Below are 26,907 nucleotides of genomic sequence, written 5' to 3' on the forward strand. Positions count from 1 at the left end.
AGCTCGGCAAAGCTACACACACTTGTGCTTTACGTTTCTCGTTCGACATTTCGATACACTCGCTCTTGCAACCGATTACCATTATTTTGCATCTTCAGCCTCACCAAACCCTACGGTTTCGATTCGGCCGAAAGTCTTTCAAATTCGATCGCCATATATACTAAACGGTCGCTTCCTGGAACGACCTTTTTCATTTTACAGAGCTGCCTTAACTTATTCTCTTTCGAATAAGTCAATCCGCTTCATAATATTCGATTTTATCGACTTTATTCTGCATAACTAGTTGCTTTAGCATTGTTATACGGCCTGCTTTGACTCGCTGAATTCTCGTGATTTGACCGATTTCCTGAAAAATCAGCTCTGCTGTGCAGTCAGTGAACTTGAGACTTGGAACGTCTGAAATTCTTCAGTCGGATCATCTCCCAACTTCGCAGCTCTCTCCGTGCCTTACGCGGGCACAACCAATTCTTCAAAACGGCTGTACTGTCGCACGTCGGGCGGGACTCGCTCGTCCCCCCTCATCTGCTCGGTATGCAAGACCTAAATGGACCCGTTGGCCAGGGTGCCCCTAATGGCCCTGCCAACCGCTTCGGACATGCCTCCAAGCCTTCCAACAGCGATACTGGTTTCTCTCATGGCGCCTTCAACTCCAACATCTCTGGCTTCGCCGACCGACATCCTCGACGAGGTAACATCCCTTCGATCAACACCCAGCCTCAGCCTATGGTCCAGCAGGCTTCGAACAATGGAGTGGACATGGCTACCCCAGGGACTGCATTTGATATGCAGTTCACCCCCCTTTTGCCTTCTCAGCTGCTTCTCGGCAGCCCTTTTCAGCCCGGTACACCGGCTGCTTTTGCCAGTCCTCAGTTTCAGAGCATCCCCGGATTTCAGCAACAGCAGGGAAACAACCAGCAGCAGAATGGTATCTCCAGCCCTGTGCAGCAGACCATTTCTCCTCAGTCATACCAAGGAATAGTGTCTCCGTCCACTTATGGTGCTCCTCAATTCTACCCTCCCCAGTCCCCTACTGGCGGTTTCGGTATGCAGGCACCTCTGCCTCCTACCTCTCCCGTCTCAATGGGATCCGGTGTTGTTACAGGAACCAGCCGAACTGTTTACCTTGGTAACATCCCTCCGGACACTGTGGCTGAGGAGATTCTTGGTCATGTTCGAAGTGGCCAAATCGAGTCAGTCCGTCTTCTGCCCGACAAGAACTGTGCTTTCATCTCGTTCCTTGACGCTAGCTCCGCCACTCACTTCCATTCCGATGCCATTTTGAAAAAGCTCTGCATCAAGGGCCAGGACATCAAGATTGGTTGGGGTAAGCCTTCGCAGGTCCCGACCTCTGTTGCTCTGGCTGTCCAACAATCTGGAGCTTCACGAAACGTGTACTTGGGCAATCTGCCTGAGGAAGTTAGCGAGGAGGAACTGCGCGAGGACCTTGGTAAGTTTGGTGCCATTGACACAATCAAGATCGTCCGCGAGAAGAACATTGCGTTTGTCCACTACCTCTCGATTGCCAACGCCATCAAGGCTGTCTCTCAGCTTCCTCAAGAGCCCAAGTGGCAGGCCCCTCGCCGCGTCTACTACGGAAAAGATCGTTGTGCCTACGTTTCCAAGACTCAACAGCAAAATGCTGCTCAGTACCTGGGCATTGCTCCTGGATACGCCCACATGCTCACAGGTGCCGACCGTGACTTGATCTCGAATGCTTTGGCCCAGCAATCTGTTGCTGCTGCTGCCGTCGCTACGACTGCTGGAGGTATCAACAACCTTGGTAACCGAACCATCTATCTTGGCAACATCCACCCTGAGACGACCATTGAGGAGATTTGCAATGTGGTTCGTGGCGGACTTCTTCACCACATCCGTTACATTCCCGACAAGCACATATGCTTCGTTACCTTCATCGATCCCACCGCTGCTGCTTCGTTTTACGCTCTGAGCAACATTCAGGGCCTCATGATCCACAACCGACGCCTCAAGATTGGCTGGGGCAAGCACTCCGGAGCTCTTCCTCCTGCCATCGCGCTGGCTGTGAGTGGTGGTGCTTCCCGAAACGTCTACATTGGTAACCTTGACGAAACCTGGACCGAGGAGCGTCTACGACAGGACTTTTCCGAGTATGGTGAGATTGAGCTTGTCAACACTTTGCGTGAGAAGAGCTGTGCTTTCGTAAACTTCACCAACATCGCCAACGCCATCAAGGCGATTGAGGCCATCCGAGGCCGAGACGACTACAGGAAGTTCAAGGTCAACTTTGGCAAAGATCGTTGCGGTAACCCTCCTCGTCAGATGCAGCAGTCGCAGTCTCCTCGTGGCGATGGTGTGTCTTCTCCTCCACCTAACGGCTCCCAGAACAGCGGTTCTCCCACCAATGGCAACACTCCCCAGCAATCAGCTGCTCTCTTCAATGCCAACAGCAATCCTTTGACAATGTATCTGAACCAGGTCTCTCACCAGGCCCAGCAGCAACAACATCACCAGCAACAGCAGATCGCTGCTCAACAAAATGCCCTGTTTGGTACCGCCCAGCCATCTCCTAGCGATCTCGATCTCGCCATGTCCCAGCAAGTGCCTGTTTCAGGCCATGGACAGTCAGCGAGCATTTCGAATGGATACCCCGCCAACAGCGCAGCACCAGGTGCTACTACGATTGGTGGCTTGCTAGCACCAGGCCGAGGTCAGCATAGCAGAGCGGTCAGTCTTCCTGTACTTGCTCCTGGATTTGAGAACGGTGGAAATGCCTCCAACGGTATTCCCGGAGCTGAGACCGAGCAACGACGAGGTCATCATTACCAGGCAAGCTACGGCGGTATGGGGTCTGGATTTGGCCTTGCTATTCAAGGAGGCCTGAACGGTTGGGTTGAGGAGGAAGTTGCAAACTAATGACGCTTGTGCATCTTTATGCTTTCACTCTCATCACAAGCGAGATTGAACGAAAAACTTGCTTAAACGTTGTAATCGACGTCACTTGTGGCGTCATGTCCTTGATTCTTGGGGCTTTACAGACCTTCATTCTTTGATTTCCCTTTTTCTTGATAATTTACCCCTTCGGTGTATCTTTTTTTGTATTGCAAGCTGGTCTCGATTTTTGATGTTTTGCTCATGAGAGGAAGAGAGCATTCGGAAGAAATGGGATTTGTGATTAATACGCCCCCTTTGTGAAAGATGGGAGCGCTCATGGTTGAGACGAGACGCTGTTTGAACTGGAGAGAATTCAGCATGGGATGGATGGATGAGAGGATATATCACCTGCGTTTATGTCTATTACGGAGTCTTAGGTTAGGTTAGGCACTACAGTCTTGAACGCAGATCATATGATCACTTAACAATATGTCTATTTATGTCTGTGACAGTTCAGTTCTTCTACATGGGTGGTGTCTTATGTATGTACCCAATTAGTTTATAGCCGCCGATTTGAGGTCTCGAGGTCGTTGAGAGCAGAAAGAGATTAGAGCCTAATGGTAAATGCACGCAGTCTCCAGGACTGCGGCAGTGTTAAATATTAGAGGATCTCGGTTACCTCCCATGTGCTTGCAGATTATTTTCACAATTAATATCCCGATGGCTCGGGCTTAGAAGGAAAGGCTGGGTCCTTTATATTGGTGCGACACTGTTGTTTCCAGTTTATGGGTGTGAACTTATCCACAATCTCCTTGAAGGCCTCCTGTTGACGGGTAAGTAACGCACGACACCAGTCTTGATTCCAGAGTTGGTAAGGAGGAGATTATTAGAGCGTACCAAAGTGCAAAAGGACTCATCACCATCAAGATGCTTGCCTGTTGGTGCACAGCCAGGGATAGTCACCGGGCGGTCATTGTAGCGCAGGCGGACATAGTAACCCTTCAGGCGCTCCTTTTCGTTCTCTGTTAGGTCTGGAGTCTTCTTCCGACCGATGCCTGGGGGTGGTAATCCAGCATGGGAGGCTCCTTTACTACCCAAGCCGAAGAAGGACAGGAAGCCAGTGGGTTTAGGGGCTTCAGGGGGAGGTGTGGCGCCTGCATTGACGTGACGGAATAGTTCAATCGCGACGTGACTTGTGAAAGGCGGCCAGGCCTCTTCGTTGAAGGCGCCGAGGCTGGCGAGTGTGGCAGCAAGAGTGGTATCGTGACAACCGCTCATTCCAAATCGTACAGGTTGTGGTGTAGTAGCAGATACCTTCTTGTTGAGAGCCAGCTCATACTCGCCATCAGCAGTAGAACGCTCAGCACTGCCGACCATACGAGAGACAACGTCTCCGAGAAGTCCACCAATGCCTAGAGTGCGGTACTCCTCACTCTCTTTGTATCCGGCATACCACTCCTCAACACCGATCTTCTCAATAATTCGCTTGACTTCTCGATCGTAGAACTCTTTAGGTAACCGAGTGGCTTGACCGTGGGCCTTTGTAGCATTGATAGTGTCCATGATACCACTAAGGCGAGGGCGAGAGTCCACAGCAACGTGTGGGTGTTCCTCAGGCATCCAGCGACCAAGGCGTTTTGTCAAATATGCCATCTCGTCGGAGTCGTTCCAGCGATCAGCACAGCGCTGAGCAAAAGCGCGTGCGAGAGCAGCGAAGCGTCGACAGTTGCCATCATTGGGGAAGAGGGTTTCGTCAGCAGGTGATCGAGTAAGGATTGTGGGAGGATGAAGGCCAGAGGCGCGAGCTGAGGGAGGGTAGAGGCCGTAGAAAGCTTGCTGAAGAGATTCAAGAGCGCGGGGTATAGGTGTAGCGCGGAGGTAGATGGCAGCTGTGTCAGTGTCAAAAGCGAGTTTTTCCGGCAAGAAGCGAAGCTGATCGACGTAGAGATGGCGCAGGCGCTGGCCAAGATTATACGTTGTTTCTCGTCCACGATCGGTCAACATGCCCATATCGCAGATAGCATCAAGCTCGCCATTGCGGCCAGTGGCTAAGATAGGCGCATCATCAGGCCCAAAGGTCTCGAGACGGCGCTTCCACTCGAGAGCAGTAAGGCCTGGGTTGTCGGCGGGATCGACATGGGTGTCGGTGGCAGAAGGATCGAGAATGACGCTGGTTAAACGACGAGCTGCAGAGCAGTATGGCCAGAAAGGTGCAAGGCCTGTGGAAGTGAAGCGAGCGGTGATAGGTGTGCGTTCGCCGTGACGGAGAAGGATCTGGACGAGTTGCAGACGTAGTTGAGGCGGATAAAGGTTCTTGATCTCAGCTTCTGAGTACGGAGGTCGGGGTTCGAGAGTTGACATTGTGACGGTCCGGCGGGTATCGAGAGCTGGCAGTGACTCTGATGATCAATGATAGCTTTGCTTCAGGACAGAATCGTCTGGTTTCGAGGTCATGACATAACGATCCGATTAAATCTTGGTAATAGCTCCGTGGCGCCGCCCGGGCCGCGTCGGCGCCGTTGACCGGGGCCGAGTGGGGCTATAGCACGAGGGGAAGAAAGTCGGTGGATGACGTTGACGATGGCGTTGAGAACATAGTGCGGATTAGCTGCTAAGTTTAGCATAACTAATATAATCTTTATTGATTGCAGAATATAGCTATCATCATGACCAAGGTTGAGGCTTCTTGAAGAGATCCGCTCTCTTTTGCATTAAGATCTTCATTCCTTTTGAATCCTCAAGGCTGTGCTGGCATATCAATGCTACTAGGAGTTCTTGGTACGTGTGATGTTACCCACCGAAAGCTGCAAGGAACAGTTCCTTCCGATCGGTAACAGTTGTCAACTCTGATCGAGACTTTCTGTAGAATTATTCAAGGTATCTTCCGATTCTATTGCCTATTTTTTATCACCTTTCACATGTAAAGTCGAGTCTCACGATAGAATCATCTCCTTTTTCAAGGGTCCACAAGTTGAGGGTCCATTATCACATGAACATGTGGATGTCTCCTGCCTCGTGCGTGTTGAATCTTGGTCTAATGTCTTGGCTCCTTCCCGAATAAGGGCTTTCATCCTTGGTTCGTTCCTACCATTCGGGAGTTGTAAGAGACTAAAGATATGTATAACACCAAAAGTTGATCAGTTCTAGGCGTATCATTACCCATCCCTAGCATCAATAACGACGACCTACGACAACCTACGATTACACAATTGATCATCATCAGCCTCAGCCTTCACTTCGCCCTATGACCTGTTGATCAATTCCCCAGAAAACAGCTTGTCGGCCCGTAATTGGTCCAGAATCCGCGGTTTATTTAATCCAATACACCATGACCTCATTAAATCAACGACGATCAGGGCCAATGCTTGGGAGCTTCCACTAGGACTATCCGTAATCGATACTTCAAAAGCCGACTTCCTTCTTTCTTTTAAAGACAATAATACTTCATAAGCAACGTTGCGCTCACCCGCCCGAAACAGTCAATACGAGAACGAAAGAGAACAAACGGCATATACCTAAACACCAACCATCAATCGTGGATCCATCCACACCCGGCCTTCCCGGATCAGCACACACAGCCGCATTGCTGGACAGATTGAGTGATTCCTTTCTGATCTCTCTCTGGCCTAGCTCCACCGTCTGTCTTCTCCGTCTCCGTGATTTGTTTTAGGCCGAGGAAACAAACAAGAACCGCACAGCTGCCATGCCTGATAATCCTTCGCTTTACCTTCCTTAAATAACCTCTTCTCCTAGTGTCGCGTCTTGCCGGCTAAGTCGCCTGTTCAACATACACACAGACCTCGGTCCTTTTCACAAAGCCCGCCGTTCAACCCAAACTCCCGTTCTTGTCCTCTGGTTGTGTCAGGCTGGGGGTTGTAACTGGGCTCAATTAAGTGAGCCATGGCAACGAAACCGCCGAATGAACCTCTACCTGATATTCCAAGTCCAGATATTCAGGATGATGATGACTCAATCATTTGCAATCAAGACGAGGCTGAGGCAATATTGCAACCTGCTCTTAGTGATGCTGCTAGACATTTGACCTCACAAAACACGCCGGCCATCGAGAAAGCCTTAGCATTGGACAAGAGTCGAGCCGGATTGTTCGATGTGCCCATCGATAAACACGGTGACACAAGCCCTGATCTTTCATCTTCGCCCGAGACAACACCCCAGGTACCACAGATTGCTACCCCAGAGAGACCACCCGCAAAAGTATCGCCCAGTCAGCAGTACCGAAATGCTTTGCCTTCACCCTGGCAGGCTCAGCCGAAGCCTACAACCAAAGGTTCCACAAGCAGACCATCAGGAAGTATTCTGGGAAATGCCTTAGCTCCAGCTCGAAATCGTTCCAGGTCGGCAGGCCAAGAAGCACTAAGGAGACTGCAGAAAGCATGGCCTTCTCTTAGCCCTCCGACGCATCTGTTACCCTCGATGTCAAACTCGTTCTTTTCCAGCTCACACGACAAAGCAAGTGCCAGTACGTCAGGTGTCTCGAGTCACTCATCACCAGCAGCCCGCCAGCATTCGCCTCATATTCCTTCTGATGCGCTTGGTGTCTCTCAAGTGAGGCCTAGTCCGTCTCCGCAACAGGCTCGAGGACTCGCTCCTGCTCCTCGGGATCCTAACGCAGCCTCTGCGTCTGTGCGACCCAGGGTTCTTCGACGGGTCACTTCTGATGAGAGTCACTTATATCACAGTCTTTCTCGCACTTCTTCTCTCGGTGACGACGAACAATTTCAGGATGTTCGTGAAATGGTCAATATTCGGTTCATGGCCTTGAAAGACAGCCTTCCTGACGTTCCAAACTTCAAGATGCCTAGCCTGCCCAAGCTTTACAGCCAAGCACGGAAGTCAACTCATTCACTCGGTGCATTCCACTCACCCGAACCGTCACCAACTCGCGCTCAGCCCCCCAAGGACTTCGATGTCAGCTCAAAGGATGGATCTGCTGTTCTCGATCGCGTCCTGGAGTCTCTGACTGGGGACTTGGTGATTATGGGCGGATACCGTGGTTCCGTCTTACGATCTGCCGAGCCACCTCACCAACAGGTCTGGGCCCCTGTGAAACTCGGCCTCAACATGCGAAAGGTCAATCTCGAAGTTGGCTTAGAGGATGAGGACGAGGAAAGAATGGAAGAGACTATTAAGCCTGACGGTATGCTGAAACACATCGGCCCCGTCGACGTCTCTCGAAAGTTTATCAAGAGACTGCGCTCGTGCGATAATGCTCGATCGGGAAAGCTGCGAATTTGGGACTATGGTTATGACTGGCGCCTGAGCCCGCATTTACTGTCTCGTAAATTACAAGAATATCTCCAAAAACTCCCTTCAAACCAAGGAGGGACACCGGCTGGATCTCGTGGAGCTCTTGTCATATCTCACAGTTTGGGTGGTATCATCACACGGCATGCTGTCAACCAGAGACCTGATCTCTTCTCAGGGGTCTTGTACTGCGGCACACCGCAACGTTGCGTCAATATCCTGAACCCTCTTCGCCACGGTGATGTAGTCCTCCTGAATGAGAAGCTTCTCACAGCAAGCGTCAATTTCAGCATGCGGACGTCCTTCGTCTTTCTGCCTGAGGATGGTTTTTGTTTTGTGGATAGGAATACGGGAGAAGAGTATCCCATCGACTTTTACGATCCTCAGGAATGGATCAGGTGGCATCTGAGCCCGTGTATGCAGCCGGCTTTGCCGCCTCGCAACCGTCCTCAGTCATCTTCCTTCTCGTCCTTCCTCCCAAACTCTCTTCGGACTCGTGCTGACAGTAAGAGCGAGAAATGGCCACCTTCACCAACGGCGGCTGCCCGAGATCGCAACCCTATCGCACCCCAGCTCAATGGAAGTGGTGCAAATGTGGAAGAATCAAAGCCTTCGGATCTGCAGCGTAAGCGTTACTTGGATTATCTCACCCGAACACTCGCAGCGACTCGCAAGTTTCGCTCAGAATTGGCCCACTTGCCAAGGCACCAGGAAGCCAACGCCTATCCTCCTCACGCTGTGTTATACGGCAAAAGTATTCCCACGGTGTACGCAGCCCAGGTCACTGGCCGTGAGGGTATATGCTATTCTGATGCCTACGACGATCTTCTCTTCCGACCAGGTGATGGCGTTGTCTTGGCCAAGGAAGCCATGCTTCCAGTAGGCTACTCTATCGCTCGCGGCGGTCGTGTCTGTACCGAGCGCGGCCACATCACAATGCTCGGCGATCTGCCGGCCATGGGAAAGGCACTCGAGTCACTTGTCAGGGGCAGGCGGAAGGGCATCGGCATGGGCACTGGTGGTGACGAGGCAAAATAGACGGGTTCCGGCCGTGTCGGGGTAACACTGCGCAACATCATGCCGTCACTCGGCAACACGATACGGCACCGGAAGGAGTCGCCGCCACACCGGATATGGATGGGTATACGGTACCGCGGAAGAGGCTGCGAGTAAGCATTAGTACCTAGAGACGGAGGCATTGCATCTGCGTTAAACGAACGAATGAACGAATCACGAATGTGGAAGGATATGATAGATGTGTTGTTATACATGCATTATTGGACTGGCGTTGGATTGCCTCATCGTTCTGTAGCATAGCTTTTGTACGAATATTATAACACAAAAACATGATGCGGGCAGCATTTGAATTGAATCCCACCGTTGAAGTCTGACACGAATGACGCCGCGAGTCTTTCCAAATATCGTCCGCAAGCCCCCCTCTATGAACTGGATCCTTTCCAAATGTCCTTTTTGTGACCTGATAAGTCACAGTACCGATGATGAAATCCTATGTAACTTCCAGAATGAAGACAATGTGGGATTGGTTAGCGGTGCTGTTTTTCCCGCCCGAAGCACTTGTCCAAAATGTGAAAATGAATATGGGTATAAAGTAAAAGCAGTCGCTGTCTTCGCCTATAAGCAGAATGAGATGCCGAGCTGAGCTGGGCATGTGTGAAAACGACTGATGACGCCCATATTGGCGTCTCTTAAATAACCTCACCCAGCCTGTTGGTGGGTGGTTGCGGCACTTGGAGGAGAGGGTGTCGTGGAGGCTCAGCGTTTGTATTTCATTGGTGAAAGGAAGCCTAAGCCTTTCAACGTCCCCACGCTCTCTGCTTTCTGCAAGGTCTTGTGCTCAGTGGCTAAATCTGGTATGAGTAAAAGCATCTTAGCTTGTTCAGTAAGAACGTCTGTTCTCAAGCAGCACCGACGCTTTGGAAAGCGCTCAGCGGTAGAATCCTCCACTTGGGCGGTGTCCAGTCGGGGGTTTGTTGCCGTAGAGTTTGAATAGCGACTTCAATCTGTTGGGCCATGCGGACATAGACCATAGTTGGCTCTATGTAGGATAGAGACTCTGGTGTTTCCTCTGCGCGAGGAACGAATATGAGCTCCTCAAGTCCCGGCATACGCGACTGAATGCGACGCAGCAACTCGACTGTGAGACTGGCGGCAGTCATGGAGCGATAGGTTGTGTCAACCCAAAATAGAGCATCGTTGATAGCAAGGCGGCGCACAAGAGCGAGTTCTTCAGGATCGCACATTGACATGCAGGTTTGAAACTGAGAGTCTGCGGCCATGTAACCATCGCGAGGTCCAAAGTAGAGAATATCGCGATCGGGATCGAGGAAGACCTGACCAGGACCACGAGCAAAGCCAAAACCGAGTCCGTAGTACTTCAGAGCTTCACTGCGCGACTCGGCGCATGCGTGGAGGTTGGCGGGAATAATTGCTGAAGAGGTACATCCTGACCATGAGAAGGAGCTTGAGGAGCCGGACCATGAGGAACCGCATTGCATGGGCACGAGGCGCGCAGGAGGGAGGTTATAATTCCAGATCTTGACACGTAGTTCTGCGGGGAGTTGCTCGAAGTTGTGCTGAAAAGAAGAGTGTTAGAATCGGGCATCTAGGAAGAATGGGTTGGTTGGTGACTTACAAAGGTGCGAGACGTCGGTGATGGCGGGGCATACACTGTATGAGAAGACATGTTGCAAGAAACGTATGAGGATAGGAGTGCCAGATAATATTGTGGCTGTAGTCGCAAACCCCAGGCGACACGCGCGGCGATAATGCGCCGCGAAACTAACGTTCAAAAGACCGTCAATTGTCGTGGTAGAGAGTAGTAGATGTCGATGGTGATGAAGTTTTGAGTTGGGCGTAAAGTAAGTAGATGAGTAGAGTTGAGTAGAATCAAATGGCCTGTGGTTCGGTTGAAGATATACAAAATATTACAATGAATCCTTCTTTCTCTGTTCTGAATGTCGGAATAGGCTCGAAAAGACAAAGTAAACACTGAGGGGCAGGTGAAGGATAATAAATATAACAAACAATGGGAGAGAAGACAAGATGAATAAGTGAATGACGACAGAGGGACTGGGAGAGGGAGTGTCGTTCAATTTCCTATCACACGCCTATACCCCATCCATGCCTAAATCATTCGGTCCTCACTAGGTTAATAAAGGTCCAGTAGACAGACAGACCCATGCCTCTCTCTAGTCTCTCCTCCTACCGTAGGATCCATGTCCATGTCAAGTTGTTGATGCCCTTGTCATGTTCATACCCTTGACAGACCAAACTTATTCATACCCAGGGACACATCGTTGATGATCCTTGTTAATCAACAATGAAAAAATGCCCCCAAGAGCGAAGCTTCCAATGTGATTTTCACTCATGTACCCGTCGGCAAAGGCTCAAGCCCAAGAGCATCCGTGGGTCATGGACCAATGGACCCAGCCCCCCAGCCACGGAAAAGATACCAAAGTCCGAAGATTCTTGGCTTGTGTGTAAGTTGCCGGGAGAGGAACCCCAGTTGCGTTCGACGCTTGTGCAAGAGACTTCGATTCCAACTCGACTTGAGCAGTCAGAAAGGAAGACAAGAAAAGGGATGAAGCGCACTTGACAGCCCGGAAACTGCAAAACGCACTCGCTCATATTCCCGGAAACACTTCTCCATATCCATACACCCCCTTCGGCAGCTTCCATTCCCCTCAGCCTGACCTGACAGATCACAGCAGGAGGACAGAACTTTCTGCCAGCCTGATGCGACCCCGAGAGCAGCCCAGCCCAGGCACATCACGGACAGAACCGACTGCTCGGGTCCGGAGAGCCGGGGGTGCATTGAAGTGTAGTGTAATGTAGTGTAGGCTAACTGGCATTATTTACAGCCTAAGACGAAGCACAGGCTGCACAAGCGACATCACATCACATTCAACAGCAGCTCAAGTTAAGCCGTTCCAAGCCTAGGATCAGGCTCTTGTCAGTTACGTCTCTGATCTGATGGAACACGGATCATAGAGGCGCTGGTTGACTTCAGTCTTTTCTCAAAGTCGAGTGCTATGCCGCATTCAAGGCCGCCACAAATGGTGTTTGCCTGATTGCTGCAACTCCAATGTTACCCCGTTCCCGTGTCTCGCATGAGCCGCACACCACAGAGAGGGAAAACAAAAGAGCCTGAGTAGAAACAGGCAATCTTGCTAGTGAAATGAGCCCAGGAATTTCGCCATCACGGAGGAAAATGGCCGGTGATAGATATCTCGAGACTCCGCAAGCGTTTATTCCCCTTTCAGACTGTGTTTCCTGTTCCTTTTGCGAAGGGACCAAGGCATGGAAACATGCGCAGACATCTCGACCAATAGGCGTTTGCAATCGACTCCGGAACATTTCCAGCTAGACTTTCCCCCAGGATTGGACTTGTCATTTCTTCTGTAGGGACATGGGTCATATCATGGGTCCTTGTCATGGCTTTTAGGAGCCCACGCCATGATGCGATTGGTCTGAATGTTGAGTAGTACCCTTATTGACTTGCGGATGGCCGTTGATCCGACGCATGACAAGGAGGGGCCACAAGCCTCAGAATCCATATCCAATACTAGGCTTTGACACTGACACTGACGATACCTGCTCCCTTTATCCAAGATATGAACAACCTCTCATGTCGTGTCTCATGTCATATGATGCTACTTCGATCTAGACAAGACGTGTTTATTGTCTTGATCTCTTGTTTCCTCCTTCGAGGACGTTCGAAACACACTCCCCGAGGGGTGCCTTGATCCACAGATAACGCCTCTTTGTCTGTTCTCGTCCTCATCGCGCTCTCCGGCGTGGGACATCAAAGTGACGGCTGTGTAGTTTATATCCACATGCCGTTCATGGTTCCCGGTCGCAAGGGCCAAGGCTGTAATGTAGTCAATTGTTCGAGGTTCGTGATCCCAGGGAACTATAATAGCATAGCGCATCGTAGCGTAGTTTGGTTGACTCTAACTTAGCCATCGTTGAAACTTGAAAGTGCCAGACATTCGTTCCATCACTAGAAAGCGCTCTATGGTTTTGTACGCTGCTGAAGGGTCTTGCAGTAGTAGCCTCAGCTCTCTGATGCATTGCATCTGTTGTTGTCGAACTGTCATTTCTGTTCCAATCATGTCCCAGAAATGAGGTACGCTAGATAGCTGCAGGACATGAAGATTGCATTAGGTTCATAGTCCCAGCAGCAGATGTCATATTGCCGTCGGTATAACGACTTCTCATAGGATTCACGTAATCCACCACCTCTTCCTGGCACTCAGCTGCCTTGAGCTCAAATACGACAGCGGGGCTTTCGAAGAAAACCTACCATATCCAATCCTTTGGAAGGTGATTAACAACTGCATTAGATCTGCATCCTGCTGATGAGTATGTTAATATCATCAAGACAAGGGTCGGGATCTTTCAGTTGAGTCTTCGCAGTCCGCCAATGATATGTACACGTCGTACTCAAGAGGTAAAGGTTCTATACCGGTCTCTGTCTCAGCTCTCCAGAATCCGAGATCTAAGTTTGTGAGGATGTCAGGATGTCAAGGGTAGCGCATTTTGGATTACTGAACGTTAGGGATCATGTCAGACCCTTCCCCTGCATTGCCCACTCTGATTGACTCGTCTAAATAGCGGCTTGCATGGATGCAAAGGACGGGCCCTTGTTGGTCCTGGCGTCCTAACCGCAACCGGCGAGAACGCTACTGTCGATCATCCGCGACGCCTCACAGCGCCAGAGAACGTCTTGTTGATATGAGGGGTTTGACCCTTGAGGCTTGAGGGAGCTCCAAGCCTCCAAAGCCTTGAGCATCTTGGCGCATGCCAACGTCAACATCAGCCTTCGTGTCACGATATCAACATCATTCAGGACGAGTCCCGTTCATCGTCTCTTCAATGCAACCATTGCGAAACCGCGATGATTATTGCATAGACATTCTGGAAGAGTATAGCCGTCTCTGGTTATGCTCTGGGCTGTCTGTATCCTTGTGCTGTGCCGCAAGGATTTGTACGAAAGATGATGGTCAGGCCGCATCGGTCTGCCCGGCAGTTCGAGTATGTTATGTAACTGTGAAGCAGTTCGATATTAAAACATCACCGGTCAGCCTCGATTGCGGAGCAAGAGTGGCAGGTGTGTATTAACTGGCAAAAGCAATCCAGCAAGTTTCATTTCCGACAAGTAGCGGACCGACCAGTTTAACGGTTTCCGAAGACTATGCTGTGCGTATGGCATCCCCTGCTGTAAAGGTTTGAACGGTATCCGCAAGCTGAAAAGAAATGTTACATCGAAGACTTTGATTCATCTTGACTTTTCGGAGCGCGATGCCAAGTCTAGCCCGAATATTTTCGGGATCCACATCGGGGGGCGTTCGAAACTTGAAAGCTGTCAGAAGGTGTGGCGTGTGCTGTGGCGTTTGTCTAGACTGGTCAGGTGATCAAGCATGTGACCGTGATTGAAGATCTTGACTCTCACTGCTTGATAGATGGATAAACTCAGTGACCACTGGTCGACCGTTCTTGCAGCCTTCTTCTCCTAGTTATCAACGTACATAACCGCTCACGCCAACGGTTTGACACGGACCCAAAATAGATCTGAGTGACAACCATCTCCCATCTCGGGAATTAATGCTTGTCTCTGATTGGCTCGGTGTTTGTCTAAGCGCTGGAGGCAACACGCTCAACTCTTGTAGCTAGAGGTTCGGCCAATCCTAGCCCAGCATTCGATGTCAATCTCTCACACAACACCAACCAGCGCGCCTATGCTGCAATTCTTGCATAGGCGCTTCCAACTTATCACCCTGATCGGCTTCATGTAATTGGTCTCTTCAGTGCTATTGTGATGGTGTTCGTCGCTTAAGGTTAACGGATCTTGTTAAGCTGTGATCAATCTCGTATATCTATGTTGCAAATCCCCATGATCTAATTCAATATCAATTCAAAGCTCTTTCGTATTTACGTTTGGTTCCTTTTCCTTTTCTTCTTTCTTATATTCTTTCCTTTTCTCTCCAGCCGGTCTTGAGGTTTGAATTTCCCGTTAGTCTTGTTCCTCGTGATACCTCTCTGGTCAATATACTCGGTCTATATCCTCAGAATGGAATCTTCCACCAGAAACATGTCCATCGGTACCAAGACAGAGATCTCAGCGTCCAACTTCGAAGCAGATGTTGAGTCGGTTCGAACTGAACCCAGCTTTCGTATCTATCGCTTGATCGACAGCGCTAGACTGGGCCTCACAGTCCTCGGTCTCGCAGCGGCCTTGACAATCCTTGGTGTTTCGGCGGATGCCCTCGCTGTGTTCCATGCTACCTATGTCCCGGAAGATTGGTTACTTCAACTATGGCCTGCCAACTTCGATATGCGCCCTACCGTAGCTCTGGTAGTCGGTAGTGCCCTGGTTATTGGGGCCAATCTTGTTTCGTTGATCGCCGGCAAGCTTCCGACTGTAAGGCGACCCCCAGTCTCTTCCTGTTATATTTGCTTTTTGGTTCTAAAGCTAACGGTCATGATGCAAATAAGGCCCGCAGAAACGCTGCAGTCAAGGCAGCAATCACATTTGTGCCCCCTGCTATTGCCCTGGTCGCCGCCATCATCGCCATGTCCTTCTTCTACGGGGTGAATGCCTCTACCACCCACGATTCACTTCAGAGCTGGACATGTCGCTGGAAGGACGTGACCATGAACGTGCAGCCTCACTTCGGCACACTCTGCAAACAGAGCCGGGCCGGTGTAGCGCTCTCTGTCATGCTAGTTCCCGTCGAAGCTATAATTCTGGGGTTGGCGGCGTATCAGTTCACCCTGGGGAAACGCTTCGACTTGGGCTCTCGTGGACCAAGCCGTAAAGCGGGAAGCCCTGCTCTGTCTTGAAATTGATATCGAGATTGGGAGATTGGAGCCAATATGCGAGAGTCCCACGGCCTTGGGCCTGGGTTCAGATTATTGAGACATCAGGTCTGATCGCCGGATACCAGTTGAGTTGAATCGATGGAATTGTCAAAGGATCGGAATTAGTTGTAGGGTGTCATAATCAGCCCAGGGGGAGGGGGACTGAGACTATTGGAACCCATCAAACATGGGTTCATTATTCATAGTCTCTTCTGTTTTTCTTCTGAGGATTTGGAACTGGAGCTGGAGCTGAAAACAAAGCTCGATGTGGTTTCGATTGCGATAGGTCATATTTGGAATATTAATCAACCCTCTTTTCTCTTTTCTTTTTACGCGCCGAGACAAATGTCAGGACCAGAACCAACAGCTCGGCCATGCCTAGCGCGCGCATAGTCTGTGAACCAGTCCAGGTCAGTCCAGGTCAGTCCAGATCTGGTAGATGATTTTGTAGACATTCCGACAGTTTGGAAGCCCCTGATGCCTCGCAGTGATTAGCAGAAACTCTAACTTATGGTGTTCCGTCTCCTCGGTGCTGTCAAAGATGATAAGACGTAGGGGCAATTGTTTGCATTACAATGGGGTATAACACATTGTCCAGAGTGGCTGCAGCCCACTATTAGGAACAATACGAGTAATGTTCATCAGTCGCAAGACAAACGAAAACGTACGGTCCTAGGCTTCGTGAGGACCACCTATCTCCAGGGTAGCCGAGCACCCGAATGCTACAGTAACATGAGAAATTCCTTCACACAATTTGATCACCATTATCCGTACCCGCAACACTCAACAAGGTCTAGAAGGCATGCATCGAAGGATGAAGTAAAAAGTATTGACAGGCCGTTTCTCGTCACGAGACATCCCAGTCAGTTGCTGGTTTCATCAGCATTATCCCGGAAGGTAAGGCCGCAATGCATCCTCGCTAACAAAGGATCCATTTAGGCCTTGACTGTGTTATCAGTCCCCGATCGTGAATGTTCTATACCGGGCGGAATCGAGCTTTATGCCCACCGGACCTCGCCTGAGCCAAGAGGAAGTGTGAGTTACAGTCAACTGTCTTTGTTGAACCCACAACTGTGTGTATAGTGATTGCGTGACACGGGTTTCACTTATAGAAGAACAGAGTGGGAAACAGAGGGAAACCTGCAGTCCTTGTAACACCAGCTACGGCACAAAGACGCCTCGCTTTATTGTGTACTGTATTCAACCTCGATTTGTCTTCATCACATTGAATTACTGTAGAGTGGTCTCTATGTTCCCCTGCCGTAAGCCTCCTGCGTATTTGATTACGGAACGTGATACAAATTGTGCTCAAAATTATATACGCCTGTTTCTTCGGCTTGATATTTGAGTTGTTTTGATACAAACGGCACATTATCGCAAAGTATGGGCGCACAAAGATCTCACATGTAACAAATATCCAAGCCATCTCAGAGCAGTCAATGGCTTTCATACGCTCGTAACTTTCCTTTTACATCGTCGTGATCCCGACTCTGTAAGCTTCTGTTGTCATCATGCATCTATCACCGGCAATGGCTTTACCTTATACCCCAAGTCGCACCTCTACGAAGCCTCCGAATCCAAAACCAAGGCAAAAACAAGAAACTCCTGCCTTAGCTCCAGCTCTAACTCCAAGATTACTCCCGGGAGAGCGAAGGGTCAAGCCTCGCCTTAGCAAGCCAAGTCTCGATCCTGTTCTGGAGAGCGATCAACGACTCTCAAGTGATGCAGAGCAGATTGTCACTGTGGATGCTGCCAAAGTGACGAGAAAGCAGTCATTACCGATACTCACCAGAAAACGAAGTGACTTCTTCGAGGAAGCATTTGGATCCAAGCATGCGCAAGACCCCGGTGATCGAATACGGAATGAGTCTCCTGTGCTAGTAGAAATCAAGACCAACGTCATTGCAAGTTGGCGCGCTGCATGAGACCAGAGAATATGTCACTAACATTCAGTTATGTACCTAGATTGAAGATGAATTCACCTTCATCACTGAACTATCCGAGTACCTCTCTTTGCGATATAATCGCCCGGCGTCTTCTATCGTAATGACAGTCCAACATGGGATCTGTATTCAGTTTGGTGGCGGTTCTGATCCTTGCTACACCATGACAATCGAGGCTCTCGCTCGAGACGTTCAGACGACGACAAACAAACGCAACATTGCTCTCTTTCAGAGACACATGAAGCAGGCCCTGAGAATTCCTCCATCTAAGGGGTTCTTGAGATTCGTTCCCCTCGCCGAAGACTGCGCTGTGTGGAAAGGTAACACACTTGCTGGGCATATTACAGGGGTAATAGAAGAGGCACAAGCGATGACGGAGCGTCGAGGTTCGCTCAGAGCTCCGAGGAGAAGATCTAGTAAGGTGAGCCTCTTATATCGCTATGTTGAAGAAGCTGGTTTTGATCAACATGAGTAGGCATTTCGAGGAATAAGGAGTAAGATGACTGCATCAGAGAGCGCATCTGCATTAAATCCTAACACATCGAATGGAATATTGTCTAATGACCCAGAAACTCTTGGAAAGGCTGCAAAAAGCGAGGCCGAGACCGAGAAAGACAACACAAAGGCGATAAAGCGAAGGAGGAGTTTCATTCATGCCCTGTTTCCTAGGTCAGCGAGCCGACTAGCGGAAAGAGAGGCAGAATGAGAGAAAATGAATGCAGAAATCCCTATCAGCTAGGTAGCCACCAGCAGTGATTAGAGGGTTGAAATATCGATAGAACTCTTTTGTTGGCGAGGAATGATATGAACGGAATTGTTAAGTCATATAACGCTTCGGTACAGGGTAACCTGCTGCAGATTGCATGCGCCACAGGTAACATGAAGATATCAAGAAAATATTGGAAGAACAGGGCCATCTCCCAGCCAAGGAGTGAAGCTAGGTGCTAGTACCTAGTGATGAGATAATATATAACGATGTTGCCACTTATCATATCTGAACCTGGCTTAGATTACGTGAAGTCACATATGAGTCTATAAGGATACATCCAGGCCTGATAGAAAACCACCTGAGGTCGTTTACAGGAGGTAGGTACTTTCGTTTAGTGGGTTGCGGGGAGTTTCAGCGCTATCAGCTGCTGCCTGAGCCGTCATAGCTCCAACCACCTCCAAATGACAATCTCAAGACCATACACATACAACACCTGAAGACGCATCAATCATCCGTCACCTATAGAACGTTCATGCCCATATTTCTCGTCATAATCGGCTATCGTCCTCCATCGCATCGTATACACACCTACCAATCAAGCACCGGAGCAATCAACCTTTCCCGTCGATACGCTCACTGATCAATCACTGAGCATAGCAATTGACTTTCTCAGCCTCACAGCCTTGCTCTCAGTCCTACATTTGGACCAACCCAGCCTCGGAGAGTTGACCACTAGGACGGGAGATAGCTAGACCTGGGCTCTCTAAGCAAAATGGAGGTAAGATACTAGTGCTTGTTGCGCCTGATTTCCCATGCTTTCTTTTTCTCTCTTGTCTCGACGCTTAAGTGTGCGCTTGACCCTTCGTGTGACCAATGCAACACGATACAACAAAGCACAGCACGACACAGCACAGCGCAACAATGCTGTCACCTCTAAGGGCCACTCCCATCTTGTCAGCTCCCGCAATATGTCACCAAGCCCTGGCCTGCATCGAGGTAAAGATTGGTACTCAGTAGTGGCGCTGGCCACAAAATTACGGCATCAGCGTCCTGGCAGCACTCTGGATGCCCTGATTCGACGGACATTCGCTTGGCTGGGCCGCTGCTGTGTAGAGGAGCCTGTGTCACCTCAAGTGAGAGGATATACGTCTCTTATACAACGCGAGGCGTGGTGAGGCGAGGCTCTATACGAGCCACGCTGGCCTGCAAGTATGAGTCCGAGTTGGGGTTTAAAGACCGCTGAAGCCTCATCACGTCCAATCCCGGCCAGCTGGAGCCTTCTACGCCTTCAGTTCGCCTGATAATGCAATAGATGGGATCCTTTTGCTCCGATTCATCAGGTGCTGCCAGTTGGCGGGTATTTCATGTCCCTGTCCGTCAGTGCCCATTGTATCAACCACTGATAGCTCGCCATCTTGATTCGACACAAAGAAAGAGGACAATAAAAGGAGAAGAATCCTCAGGATAGTTTTGCTGGATATCAAGTGACTTGAGCAAACCCGATATTCATTTTCACTCTAACCCAAGAACCCATAACCCAATACCCTCAACACTAAACTACCCCCTCTCCATTGCCATAGCACAAGCCCCAAAATGTCACTCAGTCCTCCAATTTACAATCTTGCGCGCTCCTTTGACGAGGCAGATGATACATCTGCCAGCGGAACAAGTCCAGCCCAGCTAAATCTTCAACGTCTTTTCGAACAGTCAATTAGCGGAGCTTCGGCATCTAAAAAGGATGCACAAAAACCTGCCGCCCCCGGACCCAATTCTGTTGGCGCAGCTCCTAAGGGGAAGCCGCGCTTATTACTCATGGGTCAACGAAGGTATGATATACGTGGGAGAAAAGAGCAGACATCAGCTAACAGTATGTCACAGGAGCGGAAAGTCATCCATCTCTAGTGTAGTCTTCCACAAGCTGCCCCCGAACGAGACTCTATTCCTTGAATCAACGGCTAGAATTCAAAAGGACTCCATGGCGTTAGTGCTAGCAATACTCTGACCGTGATGACCATAAACTCATAATTGCATAGGTCATTCATGGATTTCCAAGTCTGGGACTTTCCAGGCCAGATCGACGTCTTTGAGAACCCAGGATTTGATATTGAGGCCATTTTCAGCGAGATTGGAGCCCTCATCTGGGTCATCGACGCCCAGGATGACTACCTCGAAGCCGTCATGCGCCTCAATACCACGATCCTTTTTCTTCAGCGAACATACCCCAACATCAATATTGAGGTCTTCATCCACAAGGTTGACGGCCTCTCAGATGACTACAAGCTCGATATTCAGCGCGACATCACCATCCGTATTCAAGATGAGTTGTCAGACCACGGCTTTGAGAACGCCCCCGTCACCTTCCACCTAACCTCCATTTACAACCATTCTATTTTCGAGGCTTTCAGCAAGGTTATCCAAAAGCTCATTCCTCGCCTTGGAACGCTGGAATCCATGCTTACCAACCTCTGCCGCACGTGCCGTTTCGAAAAGGCATACCTCTTTGATGTGCTTACAAAGATCTATATCGCCACTGACAGCGCAACTGCCGATATGGCGAGCTACGAGATCTGCAGTGATTACATCGATGTCATCATTGATATAACTGAGGTTTATGGTACGTGGCAGCGCAGTGATGAAGGGCGGCGTCGGCTGGAGGGTGAACCGTGGAGCGCGCCTATCGATAAACAGATTGGCTGCAACACTGCAGAAAGCTGTCTTGTCCTGCACGACGGAAACAAGCCCATCATGCTGCGTGAGGTGGATCGTTACTTGGCCCTTGTTGCTATTATGAAGGAGGACTCGTACGATAGCATGCCCCTGGTTAACATGAATGTCGAGGCCGTTGTTGAGGGATTGACCGAATTCTTTAACATCACTAAGCCCCGGCAGCAGTAACTCGACTGCCATGACTGAAAGGGGGAGGGACTTCATATTTCTGTTCTACCTTGTAAATTATTTAAGCTAGCGTCCTTTTCAACACCTGTTTTTGAGAGTCCATGACGCCGGGTTCGGATTTCCTTCGAAGTGCCCCCATTTCTATGTTGATATTTATCGAAGTGAACCGCATGACAGCTTGAGCTACGGAAAAGTAAATGTTTTGATAGTGGTGCGATTACTCTCAAGAACGCAGACTCTCGGGGGCATGTCGCCCCTGACATTATTCCTGTCGTTAACCTCCATACGCAATGGTCTAGACACTGACTTCTCAGGAAAAGAGTAGGCCGTGAATCCATCAACTGATACGCAGGGCGTCTCACTAAGCCTGTTGGGATCGTATTCGGCATATGTAAGCCTTTCTGTTCGGATAGGTACGCAGACAACTTGCGGCCCGTTATCTTTTTGCAACATTAGTATCATACTTGTTGTATAAAGAAACGTTCCATTAGCTCACCTTGACTGTTACTTAGTATGACAAGTGTTTCGTCGTTGAGAAACTTCAAGTCAATCAATGTACGTGGGCCAAGATCGATACGACAACTTGTTGGTGGCCTGTTGGTACTAATGCCATTGATAATATTAATGCCGACGGAGAATATTTGAACTTCAATCTGTTAGCAAGGATAGTTCTTCAGACCATGTAACAGGGCTCGCCTCACCTTCGCTTTTAGCCTCTTTAGATGCTAAAGCAGTCACCACATTTGTTTCCTAATTCGATGTCAGTAAATAGATGAGTCGCACAAAGAAGTTCAAGCACCTTGTTCTTTGATTTGCTCATCCTCATATCTCTATGTGACACCACACGACCAGCCGAGAGTCTAATTGGGTTTCCAAGTCGAACGCTACGCCTCTTTGCCTCTGCAATACCCTTGAATGTACGATTTGCCCAGTTCGTGGCATATGAAACAAGAAATTCGACACGTGGGAGAGCTTTCATGCTGGGCTGGCCGTTCTCCCACTTTACCAACGCCTGATCAAGGACATGAAGCAGAGTCGGACCACCTTCTATGTGCGCCCAGTCTGCTTCATAGTCTTCTCTGGTCATTTCGTCAAAGAATAGCCGAAGCGGGCTATCGATGAGATAATTCTCAATATAACTCAGAACCTTTGCAATGTCCATGGTTGCCTCCTTTTCCGTGAGTTCCTCGCTCGCGGAGCTAGAAGAGGCAAGCCGGTCGATTTGGAAGCGAAGCCATGTTGAGAACGCGGTGAAGCTATCAAGTTCGTCCATCACGTTGATCAATACTTTGTGACCGATGAGTTGGAGACATTGAACAATATCCATCAAGCGACTAGTTTGCTGGAGAGTGAAGCCGATGTCATCTCGGGTGTCATGAAATTGAGCCAAGCCTCGTAGCCTGCTTAGGATGATTGCACAGCGGTCAAGAGCTGGGAGGAAGTTCTCATGGACTAAATTTCTGAGGCCCTCCAAGCCGGAGACTACTGCTTTATCCCATCGTTTATGGCCCTGCAAAGTTTAGCCAATGTCACAAGGAACCTGAATTCCCAAGTCACTTACTCGTTCTGCCAGACTTTCAACCAACCACTCGCGTACAGGCTCGTAGGCGTGACCTGTCACTGCCAAATGGTAAAGAGCAGGCACAATACTTCGTGGCCCAGTCTCGAGATTTTCGAGATCGCCTTCAATACTTCGCAGAAATCTTGTGGGAAGCTCGCGCGTGTTTCGCCATTCGACCTGCATATGAAGTTGTGCTTGCTTCAGATATCTCAATAGCTTTTGAAGAGTGGTTAACTTGGAGGCGAGGAGAGAAAGGTTGATAGGGTGGGATGAGATGAAGGGAAGGTCGATAGGCACCAAGTGCACTTCTTCTGGCTCTTCTGATTTGTCTGCAACTAGTAAAGCCTGGGTTGATACCTGTGGGTGCGATGCATGAAGAATAAGCTGTGAGCTTGATGATGGATTAATCTGGGGGCATTGAAAGCTGCCAATGATGAACGAATCGTATATGCTCAGCTGAAGCTGACCATCGCTCGTCCCAATAATCATAACGCTGACTTGATCATACTCCTCTGGCTTCGGGGGCTGGAAGAGGAAGTCTATACCAGTTCTCAACGTGAAAACCAAAGCATCTTCTCTGTTAAGGGATTATTAGTATGTTGGGTTCGATCGTGGAAGCTGAGGACATACCCTGAGCCGGCACTACTGCTGGGAAGAGGGCTGATCTTGGGTAATACTGTGTCAACCTCGAGGAAAGTCAGTTCACGAGGAAGATCCAACGGAAGACCACCTCCATTCCGCGTTGGATCTTCACCGAGGCCATCCTTCAGAGCTTGGGATACGGCACTGGAGCTCTTCCCGGCAATACTGCTACTCGCCCATCCAATGTGCGTGATCTTGTTCCCTGAAGATTCGCCAACTTTGATATGGTGAGCTGCCTTGTTGTTCTCGAGCCCCATCAATCGCACAAAGCCGTCACTCCATCCGACTGCAAGGAATTGGCCTACGACGATTGAATGAGTAGTTTTCTCGATCATGAAGTATTTGTTTACTGACCATCCGACCTCCAAGTAACTGCCTGCGCGTCTGGTGCTTTTTGGCCCGGCGCACCAGCTTGGTGGATCTTGGAAACAACCTGACCAGGAGGTCTGTACACAAGTATGTTCTCGTCCACTGGGTCCCAAGTTGCTGAGAGATCTAGAGTTGGGCAGCTCACAGGGTAGCCATCAGGTGCCCTGTCTTGATACTCAGTCGCGCTGAAGGGCGCAAGTTGGTTTCGCTGCGCCATGTTTATCTGTGGCGTTGACACAGCCCATGAGAGTATCTTCAGAGAACTTCTAACATCCCTATGAGCTGCAAACTATCACTTTTCGTGTTGCTTGGAGAGTGCAATGTTGTATGCAAGTTGTGACCGAGAAATAACAAGCCCACAGGGAGGAGTTAGTATGGACCGTGCATCCGTGAGTAACTCGCACTATACAACTCAGACACGATATTGCTCGTGGGAATAGAAGAACAGTCAGATCAGACGAGAGTGAAATGCATACTCATTAAATATGCAGAGGCGAAAAAAAATATCAGGGATGTGACAACAAGGCTGATGAATATAAATACCTCGATTCTGCATTTCAACTCCCCAACAACATTCACTATTGCGTGCATAATAATTAGCTGTATGGAAGCTGATTTTGTGTCAATAATGATGAACAACGGCCACTTATTAACAAAATGACCAAAACACGAAACATCAATTGTCGTTGCGCCATTAGGTTCTAAACCGCCAAGACACTCCTACTAATGCCTATCTCCAGCTCTACTCAAATACATATCCCTATCCTTTTATAGAGTAAATTCGCCCAGAAGCTGTTCCTAAATCGAAAGAGTTTTGGGTTCCGTCTATTCTACCAAGAAGTTGTCTGCGTGAGACTTGATCTCCTTGGAAAATGTCACTTCCTCGTCTTCTTCCAAAAGAGACGCGGAGTGAACCTGCGAAATGGTTAACATCATACTTAAGTATGCAAGCCGGGATCGGGACTTACGTCAACGTCAATGTATGGTGTGCTCTTGTTGAAGCGAACCGTCATAGGGAAGAAATCATTCTCATCACCGGACTCGGCCTCGAACTCGAATGAGCCATTGGGGTTCTCCTCATCCACGTTGCCAATTGTCCACTCGAGAGCGTCGCCAGAAACATCATAGGTAGCATCGAAGCTTGAAACAACAGGCTCGCTACCTGCATAGGGAATAACGACACTAACATCGTTCAGGGCATCGCTACCGGTCAATTCGTACTCGACCGTTATGTTGTACTTGGCCCCCTCCTTGTTGATCCAGACAGTAAAGGTAATGGGGCATGCGCTGGCGTCATCAACCTTGGGAGAAGCCCTCCATCGCAGAACACCAACAGCGTTGTTGACCGGGAAGCCACGTGCAGTGTTGCTCATCTGGATAATCTTGGAACCGTTGAACAGGTTTCGGTCAACGTTGGGGTGTGTACGAAACTGTACGCCATGCGACGCAACAGCTTGGAGGCCGAGCTTGATCTTTGTCAGGCTAGGGTCTGAGATGCGGAGAACAAGATCGCCACTGATAGCTAGGGAGTTGACAGCACCCTCGCGAGACAACTTGGCCGAGATAGTCTCTGAAATAGTGACGTGGATAGCATCGCGATCAAGGGTTGACGAGAGGCGAGGTTCGGCGGCTTCGGCATGCTGGGCGGGTGCGGGGGTAACAAGAGGTGAATCGTCGATTTCGCCTCCCATGTCACCTCGTACTCGCTCGAACATGTCAGTTGTCTTGGACTTCTTACCCAATTGCATACCCTTGGCTTTAGGAGCCAACGGTCTTGAAGGTGTTAGCCAATTGCATTCTGGAACACTGTAAGTGCCACTTACTTGCTGAAGGACTTGTTCTTCTCAGCCTCGTATGAGTCGTAGGTGCTGGTATTGGATTGCGAAGGGGGGTTGTATGAGGGATAGGAAGGACTTCTGGGCATACCACCACTGCTGCCCATTCCGCCCATTCCGCCCATGCCACCCATAGCTCCGCGACCACTGCGAGCAGCATCCTTGCGCTGCATCTCGAGCTGTTTCGCCTTTCGTTTTCGCTCCTCGGTGGCTTCCAACTCTTTGTTCTATGCAGGTATAAGTAAACGTCTGTGAAGTAGACCCCAGTGGAGCTTCTTACTCTTGCAATAATCTCTTGGATGCGCTCCTCATGACTCTCCATGTCCAGGAAGGTCTTGATTTGGCTAATGGTCAAGTTCTCACGGTAGCCGAGGGTGACAAGCTCGTCAAAAGCACTGAGCAGTTCGTAGGCATTCTTGAGGATTTCGCGCTCGTCGAGGCTCTTGCATGTGCTGGTAACTACCTGGGCAAACAGGTGCAGGGAGTCGATGTCCTGGAGAATGTTGGACTGTCGATTGGTGATGAGAACCATGTAGAGCTCGTCGAGAGGCTGGTAAACGAATCGGACGTTGTCTTGCTCGACGGTCGTGTGCTGCGTACCGCTATCGGCAAGTTTGGGGAACGAGGCGAGGAGGGCTTCTATGCGCGATCGTGGCATCTCTCGGAACTGTCTCGAGAGGACAGCTTTCCCTCCACGGGTGCAAATCGAAGCCGCAAGGACGACCTAGGGAGCATGAGTACATGATGTAAGCAGGGGTGATAGTGGTAGGTGTTGCGCACCATCTTGGCGGAGTAATTCGAGCAGATGTTTGTTGATTGCGATGAGAGTTGCAAGTTGTTGAATGCTCGTCCCCTGGATGTTAGATAGAGCGGGCCAATATTCAAGTCGGTGGGAGGTGCAGGAGCCTGAAGAGGTACGTACCCCTCTTGCGGCCACCTGGAAGCCAGGAGCCC

The 26,907-nt window shown here is 49.8% G+C and overlaps 9 protein-coding genes across 9 annotated transcripts; 5 read left to right on the forward strand and 4 right to left on the reverse strand.

Annotated features, from left to right (window-relative positions):
- The first annotated feature begins 158 nt into the window (after window positions 1–158).
- Window positions 159–2,950, forward strand: FOBCDRAFT_48366 (uncharacterized protein). The gene has a single exon (XM_031188362.3). The coding sequence runs from the start codon at window positions 532–534 to the stop codon at window positions 2,890–2,892; it is 2,361 nt and encodes a 786-aa protein (XP_031035627.1). The 5' UTR covers window positions 159–531; the 3' UTR covers window positions 2,893–2,950.
- Window positions 2,951–3,291: 341 nt separating this feature from the next.
- On the reverse strand, window positions 3,292–5,362 carry FOBCDRAFT_229578 (histidine phosphatase superfamily). The gene is made up of 2 exons (XM_059609809.1): window positions 3,748–5,362; window positions 3,292–3,673 (listed from the first exon to the last, which is right to left on the reverse strand). The coding sequence occupies exons 1-2, from the start codon at window positions 5,209–5,211 to the stop codon at window positions 3,560–3,562; spliced, it is 1,578 nt and encodes a 525-aa protein (XP_059465619.1). The 5' UTR covers window positions 5,212–5,362; the 3' UTR covers window positions 3,292–3,559.
- A 1,150-nt stretch (window positions 5,363–6,512) lies between these two features.
- FOBCDRAFT_48381 (uncharacterized protein) lies at window positions 6,513–9,332 on the forward strand. The gene has a single exon (XM_031188357.3). It carries the CDS (start codon window positions 6,751–6,753, stop codon window positions 9,151–9,153), a length of 2,403 nt encoding a protein of 800 aa, XP_031035622.2. The 5' UTR covers window positions 6,513–6,750; the 3' UTR covers window positions 9,154–9,332.
- A 571-nt stretch (window positions 9,333–9,903) lies between these two features.
- Window positions 9,904–10,819, reverse strand: FOBCDRAFT_297224 (uncharacterized protein; the record flags this gene model as incomplete). The annotated part of the gene is made up of 2 exons (XM_031188356.3): window positions 9,904–10,709; window positions 10,769–10,819. 2 exons carry the CDS (start codon window positions 10,817–10,819, stop codon window positions 10,032–10,034), a joined length of 729 nt encoding a protein of 242 aa, XP_031035621.2. The 3' UTR covers window positions 9,904–10,031.
- Window positions 10,820–15,229: 4,410 nt separating this feature from the next.
- On the forward strand, window positions 15,230–15,981 carry FOBCDRAFT_278153 (uncharacterized protein; the record flags this gene model as incomplete). The annotated part of the gene is made up of 2 exons (XM_031188353.3): window positions 15,230–15,559; window positions 15,634–15,981. 2 exons carry the CDS (start codon window positions 15,230–15,232, stop codon window positions 15,979–15,981), a joined length of 678 nt encoding a protein of 225 aa, XP_031035618.3.
- Window positions 15,982–17,510: 1,529 nt separating this feature from the next.
- Window positions 17,511–18,849, forward strand: FOBCDRAFT_263322 (Tautomerase/MIF superfamily; the record flags this gene model as incomplete). Its single annotated transcript, XM_059611324.1, has 2 exons — window positions 17,511–17,903; window positions 17,965–18,849. 2 exons carry the CDS (start codon window positions 17,511–17,513, stop codon window positions 18,415–18,417), a joined length of 846 nt encoding a protein of 281 aa, XP_059467760.1. The 3' UTR covers window positions 18,418–18,849.
- A 257-nt stretch (window positions 18,850–19,106) lies between these two features.
- Window positions 19,107–21,649, forward strand: FOBCDRAFT_229586 (Gtr1/RagA G protein conserved region-domain-containing protein). The gene is made up of 4 exons (XM_031188349.3): window positions 19,107–19,429; window positions 20,359–20,477; window positions 20,530–20,631; window positions 20,685–21,649. The coding sequence occupies exons 1-4, from the start codon at window positions 19,424–19,426 to the stop codon at window positions 21,544–21,546; spliced, it is 1,089 nt and encodes a 362-aa protein (XP_031035614.3). The 5' UTR covers window positions 19,107–19,423; the 3' UTR covers window positions 21,547–21,649.
- FOBCDRAFT_166411 (anaphase-promoting complex, cyclosome, subunit 4-domain-containing protein) lies at window positions 21,650–24,520 on the reverse strand. Its single transcript, XM_031188348.3, has 7 exons — window positions 24,104–24,520; window positions 23,738–24,050; window positions 23,108–23,684; window positions 22,346–23,056; window positions 22,248–22,296; window positions 22,043–22,192; window positions 21,650–21,986 (listed from the first exon to the last, which is right to left on the reverse strand). Exons 1-7 carry the CDS (start codon window positions 24,333–24,335, stop codon window positions 21,730–21,732), a joined length of 2,289 nt encoding a protein of 762 aa, XP_031035613.2. The 5' UTR covers window positions 24,336–24,520; the 3' UTR covers window positions 21,650–21,729.
- A 185-nt stretch (window positions 24,521–24,705) lies between these two features.
- Window positions 24,706–26,828, reverse strand: FOBCDRAFT_48409 (coatomer subunit delta). The gene is made up of 5 exons (XM_031188347.3): window positions 26,734–26,828; window positions 26,234–26,677; window positions 25,942–26,180; window positions 25,087–25,891; window positions 24,706–25,033 (listed from the first exon to the last, which is right to left on the reverse strand). The coding sequence occupies exons 1-5, from the start codon at window positions 26,734–26,736 to the stop codon at window positions 24,944–24,946; spliced, it is 1,581 nt and encodes a 526-aa protein (XP_031035612.2). The 5' UTR covers window positions 26,737–26,828; the 3' UTR covers window positions 24,706–24,943.
- Between the last annotated feature and the right edge of the window lie 79 nt (window positions 26,829–26,907).

Source organism: Fusarium oxysporum, chromosome VIII, assembly GCF_013085055.1.
Source record: "Fusarium oxysporum Fo47 chromosome VIII, complete sequence".
In the NCBI taxonomy this organism is placed as follows: domain Eukaryota; kingdom Fungi; phylum Ascomycota; class Sordariomycetes; order Hypocreales; family Nectriaceae; genus Fusarium; species Fusarium oxysporum.